The sequence below is a fragment of the Teleopsis dalmanni genome, chromosome 1, assembly GCF_002237135.1.
Source record: "Teleopsis dalmanni isolate 2A chromosome 1, ASM223713v2, whole genome shotgun sequence".
NCBI classification, from domain to species: Eukaryota; Metazoa; Arthropoda; class Insecta; order Diptera; family Diopsidae; genus Teleopsis; species Teleopsis dalmanni.
In genome coordinates, this window is record NC_051846.1 from 137655505 (window position 1) to 137664315 (window position 8811).

The 8811-nt window shown below is 30.8% G+C and overlaps 1 protein-coding gene across 1 annotated transcript; it reads left to right on the forward strand.

Annotated features, from left to right (window-relative positions):
* The first annotated feature begins 4922 nt into the window (after window positions 1-4922).
* LOC119666298 (putative protein kinase C delta type homolog) lies at window positions 4923-6027 on the forward strand. Its single transcript, XM_038075580.1, has 3 exons — window positions 4923-5365; window positions 5425-5783; window positions 5877-6027. Exons 1-3 carry the CDS (start codon window positions 5264-5266, stop codon window positions 6025-6027), a joined length of 612 nt encoding a protein of 203 aa, XP_037931508.1. The 5' UTR covers window positions 4923-5263.
* Window positions 6028-8811: the final 2784 nt, after the last annotated feature.

Below are 8811 nucleotides of genomic sequence, written 5' to 3' on the forward strand. Positions count from 1 at the left end.
ATCGTTGCAGGATGACAGATTCGCCTTTAGTAAACCAACTTAATCTATGTTTCAGGGACTCTCAAATATTAAAAATGTCACTCTAAACAAGATGCTTAAAATTTTTGAGTATTTCAGTAACTCTGAAGTAAAACGAAAATTCAATTGTTATTTAACTCCACTAAGAAGAAATCGATCAATGTAGGGAAGATTTGTCGATATCCCTGCTAAAAAGTGTGTTTTACAGTAAAAGTAACGTAGATCGTCAGGTTATTCGAGTCTAGCATAAGTGAAGTGTACCCAAAGGAAAATGTAAGGTGCAAACTATAATCAATGAATCTACAAATTTAACTTAATTCTACAACTTCAAACTCTTAACACTTCGAAAACCAACATTCTCAAATTATAATAAATTTTGATCAGCTTTATACCGATGAGTCCTCAAAAAATGCCTTAATTGTAAAGGATTTGTAAAATTGTAAGGAAATTTAAGAAATGTATTTCAGATTTAAGAATGAGGTCCAAGTAATATATTTTAATAAAAATTTGATCAAAATATGAATCAGAAGAATATTTTCATATAATTTTGAATCCAAACGTTTAAAAATGCTATATTTATATTTCAAATATTTTTATTTTTTAATATTTAAAAAGTAAGAAGAATAAGAATTTAATAATTTAATAATTTAATAAAACACTATGAGTCTAGTGTGAGTCTTGGTCTTCCTCACGATCTGTCTCTATCTGTCCAGATCTTCTGCTACTTCCAGTTCAATACTCCAATCTGTCGTGCAGATGCTCATCCCATGCTTTTCCATACTTCTGGCATTTGTTCACTGTGCCATATTCCATATATCAAGGAGTTCAATTCGGGTTCTACCTGATCACCTCCGTATTTATACAACTCAGTTGTAATATTATTCTCGTCTGATGCTTTTCTCAACTTTAACTTTTTTACGTCGCCTACACTTGAAGGATCGGAACTCGCCATCAGTTGTGGTATTGTAGTCATTACCGTTACCGTTTCATTTATTCTGTTGTCTTAATGAATGGGTAAAATGCTCCTTCCATCTCTCTTTGGCTTGATTTGTTTTAGTTAGTACTACCGCATTCTTATGGTTGCATACAAAAGGTCTATTTATTTGACTACAAAAGTCTCTTGTATTCTTTCTCTTTCTTTCCTCATCTATTTGTTTGTTTTTTGTCTTGTAAAACTCCCTTTTACACAGTTTTTCTTTTTTCACGGTGGTATTGGGCAGCTGTTCTTGTACCTCTATTTATCATATCTATTCATTATCGCTGTATTTTTTGTTGCAATTGCTTCCCAGCATTATCGAACCATTCTACATTTCGCATAGCTCTCATCTCTCCAATAGCTTCTTTTACTGAATCGAATATTGCGGTTTCTATTGAGCGCAATAAAATAGAATATTATGTATAATATATGAAAATTAAGAACTATAATGTTTTATTAACTTGTTTCCTTAATGAGTAATCGTTGTTTTAGTCATAATTATTTTTGTATTCCGTAAAAATTCTTAATATATATATATAAATAGTTAAATGTTCTTATATATATACTGAAAGTACTTATATATGTAGATATATAATATATGTGAAAATAATATAAAATTTAGTTTTATTATTTTTTCTTGTGTTGTGATTGGAAAATTGCATTTCTTGAATTTTCCTGCCACGTGCCGCATTCGAAATGCAGTGAAAATTAATTGTAAATTTATGAAAAACAGAAATTCTGCAATAAAAAATCACGTACTACCGAATAATGAAGAAATTGACGTTTTTATTGGAATATCAGAATTATTTCATTAAAACTTAGCTGGAAATTTTCTGTTTACATGCATATTTTTATTCATTTATTCATTGATATATATATATGTATACAGATATATATATATATACAGAAGTAGCTATATAAATTTAATTAATTTAAATAAATGTATTAACATCATATATATTATTATATATATATATATATATATATATATAATCTATATATAACTTTATTGTTTCAAAATTCTGGCAATTACTAATTGAAAATTATAAACTAATGAATTGGGGAGCAATAACATAAGGCAGTCAAAACAGTCAGAACTAACTTACTTCAACACATCAATTAAGTTAATAGGCAAATACTTATGCTCATGACATGGAATATATATACTTATATATAATTGTATATTCAATTATCAGAATTATATAATTGTAATTTCAGTCCTATATTCTATATTAATTTGTATTTATTTATTCGCTTAATATATATATATATATATTTATGTACATTTAATACTTTAACTGTTACTGCGCTTTAATTATATTTTCATAGATCATTGGTTTATTTTATCTTTTTTTTAATTCATTAATTGTTTTATTTTTTCAATAATTTAATTACTAATTTGTGTTAATTTGAAATGTTTACTTGCGTTTCCATCAATTTTTTAAGTATGAATTATAAATCAGATTTGATTGGTAAATCATCTATAATTAATAATGAGCTATTTGTTTTTTACTTATAATTAATTTATTTATGTATATAAGGTATTTGGGTACATTAATACATAAATCAAGTATTCAGATCGACTTGTTATTAAAAGTTTAACGAATTAGACACAAATTTCGAATTCCATTCTGGTCCATGTAGTTCTGTAATCCGATACTACAGCTTTACATAAGTATGAACTGTCTTTTACGACAATCGAAGATAATCATAAATCTTAAGTAAAGTATGATAAATCCACTCAAATCACTCACTTTTTTTTACTTCTATTTTAATGTTCTTTTGGTTAGTTAAAGTAAAAAGTTTCTCATTAAAAATCGTTTTAAAACATTATAGTTGAAGAATATTTTGCAGACATCTGCTTATAAAGCACTGATAATTTTGTTTTGGATGTAACAGAAGCTAACCGGGATCCTTTTATATTGAATGGGTTTACAAGAAGTGTCAAAAAGTCTCTACACCAATCCCGACCGCGATCCGATCTCATTGAAATAGGGACTGGTGGCATTAAGTACTTAAGCTTCAGTAACTCAACTATATGTAACCCCTATACGGGATGCAATCTCCTGCTTTGTGCTCCATAGTTTGAGAGAATATTCCCTAAGTAAGTAAACAGCTGGCATCTGCATTCTCTAGCCCACTAATTGATAATAGTGCATGATTGGTTAGTTTCACGCAGTGGCACCCAATTTTTCAAATTTTGATTTTTAGGCTAACATTTATTAATTCAAATTCTAGTAATTTGAACTAAAATATTTTTGACTGCATATAGATCATGTGTGTATGAGAGTAACACAATATCATCTGCATTATCAAGGTCTTCTAAATACTCGTGTAGGTATTAGATATTTTCTCAGTTATTACTGACATTGTCTAAAATATCCTGGATCCGGTCAACTACGACGAAAATAATATGAAGAAAGTATAAACATTTGATGATCTAAGTTCATCAAATCATAATAACATCTGAGTAAGTCAATTGTTATATCATTTTCAATAAAATCTGCATATAACATACTGTTTTGGATGGATTTCTCTATTATATGCACCATAGTTTCGGTCAAAACCTGTTTTACTTTTTCGTTTCGTTTCGTTTCGACTACTATGTGTTTTGTTGTAATTTTATAGAATAGTTTTTATAATTCTAACGCATAGAAACGAAGACTTTTAAGTCAATGGGTTATTGCACTGCTGCTGTACTTAAGGTCCTTACGTTCAAACCTGAATAATCTATTAGCTTTCTTTACCATTCTGTGGTCTAGGCAAAGGAACTCTATCCATTCTTATTAACGGCAGAGAAAAAGACAGAGAACTCTGTTGGGAAAGGCTACCAAGACATCACAATCTGAAATGCTTTTAGGGACTTACAACCTAAAACGCTTCAAAGATTGCATAGCACAATCAAAAAATAACCTAAGAATTATGGCGGGATTATTGCCCGGTCACTGTAGATTGAATAATCACCTACCGAAGTCAGGAATTCAATCCAACTCAGACTGCAGATACTGTAAGAAGAGAGAGAAACTGCATATCATGTGCTGGTGGAGTGTCCAACACTGATGCACAAGCGGAAGATACACTAAGGAGGACCATAAGGATCCAAGACTAAGAAAGATAGGCTCTATGCTGCCTTTCATTAAAGAAATCGGACTTGAAGAAACCAACTAAGGGGGCACAATAGATCTTTTAGGTTTCAGTGCACTATTCCTTTTTTCTAATAATAACTAGCTTTCATTAGATGGTCTATTGTTTTCGATTTAATCTTAATTACAGCTTTGTGGGGTCTGGCAGTATTTTAGATCTTACTTCAGAAAATAATATTTATTAAAATTAATTGCTACTTCTATAACTTCTATAACTATGCATTTAGTAATTGATATATGGAAGCAATAAATTTTTAAGTACTCCTTAAATAATTTATTAATATTTATGATATCGAAAGGTTTCGTTATCGAAGTCATTATTCTTTTCAGTTAACATGCAGATTTCAATAATTTAACTTTTATTCTTTCTCTAATTTTCCGTGGTAAGCATATTTTACACATAATTAATAAATGTTTAGATAAATCTTATTAAGTTTTAATTAATTAATTAATTAATTATTAAGTCTTCGACTAATCCTTCACTTCAGTGGGGCCACTTGTTGGGACACGTCCCACCAAAAAAGAAAAAATAAAAGTCTTAACAAAATCATATAAAATATATATCTCTGAATTTTAAGAAGGCAACCTTTCAATCAAAATTAGTTGCGATGAATTTCTTGTTTGTCAAAAATTTTACAACTCAGTTTTTTTTTTCAAATGGCATTGAAAGCATTCTTTTGGCTGCGATGGCAAAATTGAATATAATTTACCAATAAATAAACAAATAAAAAAATAAAAATTTTCTTAATTTCAGATTTTCAACAATAAAAAATGATTTAATGCATTTTTTACACAAACTGAAGCGAAAATTAAAATATAAAATAAAATCGAGAGAAAAAGAAAATACGCCAAAATGTCGCAAAGACGCACAACGCGGAGCTGACACGGCCCGAATTTGAAAAAAAAAAAAAAACAAAAAAAAACCCACAGAATAAAGAAATATTGAGAAAAAAAACAAACGGCAGAAATAAATTAAATCAAAGGAAATCGTAAACAAGCGTTAAGCGCAGGGAAGAAGAAGAGAAAGAGCCATCCGCAGCTGAATTCAGTCCGATTGTTTGGATGAAAATATTTTGTTTTGTGTACACAAACCCAAATAAACAAATTAAACAGAAACGGCTGAGAGATGATGTTTACACGCGCTCAAGTGCGAAAACAGAAGACCAACGGCAACACTGGCAACCAGCGAGCGCGCACCACTCGTACGCAGCAACAACAACAGTACGACGTAAGTAATCGCAACAACAACATAACAACAATAACAATTTTTCTTGTTTTTTCTTAAAGCCACGCTACAAGCAACCGTCGACCACCTCATCAGGTGTCAGCAGCTCCGGGATCAGCAGTGGTGGACGCACAAGAGATCGTGACAGAGACAGAGACAGGGATAGGGACAGGGATAGGGACATGGGCGACATGCCGGGTGGAAGCAGCACCATGTCGAGTGGCTACTACAGCGACCACTACAGCACCAACTCCGGTGCGTCTGCCAACCACCACTACAGTAAGCATCATTCCTTCGAGCTGCCGCGCCAACACTCAAAAGAAGAATACGAACGGGCCGCGCACTACGAACGCGCCTATGTGGATAAGCGCACGAGACCGCGCAGCATCACTAACCGGCGGGGAGCCATCAAACATCAAAAGTTTGTTGACACTTTCACTTTATGCACTGCAAAAAATTTTATTGCCAAACAAACTCGCTGATTTCGGTTTTTTGTTTTTTTGTTTGTTTTTAGAACGCACGAAATTAACGGCCACCGTTTCGTGGCGAAATTTTTTCGTCAGCCGACGTTCTGCGCCTTCTGCAATCTGTTTCTATGGGGCTTCGGTAAGCAAGGATATCAATGTATCAGTGAGTATGGAATAAAAGTTTCACGCTTATTATAAATAATTATTTTAATTAAGACGATAATAAATATTAGCACGAATAGTCGAGAATAAACAGAGCTCCTCTACTTCAGTTAATGGCCATAAAAGTTTATGGCTCACATATGATTTTCTTTTTATTTTCTTTTGTATTTTGAAATAAATATTTTATTTTGAATGATTCAAGCGAAGCAATTATTATGTCTTTAGCGGTTGTTATTTTTTTCTAAATATTAGACTGATAGATTTTACTACAACTTAGGTTCTCAACCCACACAGTCTTCGGCGATGAGTTCTGTTCTTCCCATACGCTTACATTATCTTTGTTAATGAACTTCAAGTCACGTGTTAGTGTATCTGCCATTTGGGTTAATTTTCTTATTTGGATTATTTGTATTGTTACTCAGTCATTTCACTTGTGAATTCTCTGGTATATAAAAAATAAAATGCCCGAATTTAAAATATTAGACAGCACCACGTAATATTAATATCTGGCTGCGATTGTAGTCAAATCAGGAATAATACACCCAATGCCTATTTTTTCCATTAAACTTCTGCTTTCTATTCAATATTCCAAGTCTTTAGTGTACACTTATTTTAATTCTTTAAGCATCATTTCGCCAAATTGCCAAAAATGATCCATTAAAACCTTTATTTATTTATTTTTTTTATTCTTATTTTTATTCATAACTCTTTATGTTAAATCTCAATTCAAATTGGAAAATCATAAAATAAAAATACTATCATATTTTATAATACTTAGTATATATACTTAGTATACTTAGTAAAAATACTATTATATTTCATAATACTTAGTATCGGTTGAAATTGCGATTTAGTTAGAATAAAATATAGTATAGTTCTAATACACGGAACAGCTCAATTTCTTTTTATATTCTTCCTGAATTAAGTGCTTCAATATAATCTATTGTATTATGTGCTGTTTTTTCAACTGATCAGCTCAAATTTTTTATTTAAAATTGTTCGAAAATACAGGTGCATCAATCGAAAACGATTTCTGATCCGTACCTATCACAATTTTGACATCTTCAACTGCAACACGCGTTAGGTCCTTTGACAGTTCCTTACAAAGCATGTGCCTTAGAGAAGGTTATGAGATTAGCTCCAATGATATCTTCAACATCGTTCCGTGTTTGTGGATTAAATGAGCAGTCTCAAATCTACCAATGATTTTCACTAGTGTTGAGAGCTTCTGTTTTGATAGCATATTCTTAGTACGATTGAGATTTCCCGTTTACGCCGATTTGACAACAAATTTTAGTAAAATAACTTTTTTTACTACACTATATACTCATATAGTCTATTTCTTGAGATATTGAAATTCAAAGTTCTAAGCTTTTTTACTTGATTTATTTACACTACCACTAACAGAATTATAATATTAGTGCTATAATAAGTGCTAATGATATATGATTTTTACATTAGTTATTCAAACAATAAGAAAAGAAATCGCAATCGAAAACCGGTAATAAAACCAGATATAAGTTATCTTCAATTCACTAAAATTTATTTTATATTTTTCCTTAAATCAGATTTCTTTATCTGGCTCGATATCAAAGTTCTGAGTTCTGAAGTTTTAAAGTTTTAGAGTTTTAAACTTGCAATACTTTCAATTGACTCAATAATAATCAATAGATGATAAGTAAGAATACCTTTTTGTACAGAACACATAAACTTGAAATGAAATAAAGGAAGTTGTTCTCAAACTCTAAACAGATGTTCTTGATTGCAGACAACTGTTGACAACTATTGTTTATTGAGTTGATCCTAAAAGGACCAAGATTGACCGACTTACACTAAAAATTTTTTTAAATAAAACTCCCAACTTCACCCTTCTTAAACTATAATATTCCATTTTCCAGACAAAGTGATCCGATAAGTCTACTTGCGAATTCTTTGCCAGATTAGTGAAAAAAGAATCACCTACAAAGTGATATACTCAACTCATAAGTAATCCAGAAAGCCTACGAACAGCGAGTTTACTCAAGCTTAAAGACCTTTTATTCTTCTCTTATCTAATCTATGCTATATGGTCTCACATCTATATGAGTCTCACAGTGTATGCGATTAGTTGTTAATTGATTCATTACCTATCTGGTGACTATGACGAATATTAACTATAAATGGAACTGTAATTAGGTATACGAAAGCAAAATTTAAAAGTTTCTATTATAACCAAATTTAATTTATACAAAATTTATTTAATAAATTTCAAACAAATACAAATATATCCGAAATTTTAACTAAAACGCATTCATTCTAAAGATTACATTTTTAAGACTGAATAAAATATAATAAAATCGTAGCACTGTCCATAAAAACGACTTTATTGAAAATCTAATTGAACCCCATATCGCACACATATCAAGCACAAGGTGCTATAACTGTCTCCAAAATAACGGAAGTTGGAAATCTAATTCTCGAACAACTGAAGTCGTGTATTGGCCATAGTTCCGCGAATTAGAGATTTTATGTAGTCAACGTCTATCGTACAACCGAAGCGATCAACAACTTGAAATATTGTTATCGAAAATATACCAGTGGGATGATAGCACACAAGTGTGAAAGCCAACTTACAGGTTCAATATATAAGATTATATTGTTCCAATAGGTATTTCTGCAATATTTTGATTGCGTAGCCCATTAAGGAAGTAGCCAATTGACAAAAAGGGTAAACGCTAGAAAGAAACCTCTTGAAAAATCCACCTTTTTCTGGAGGCCTATAACTTTCGGTTGAAATGTTTTTTTTTTTTGAATGTGATGTCTTAAATTTTATTTAATTTA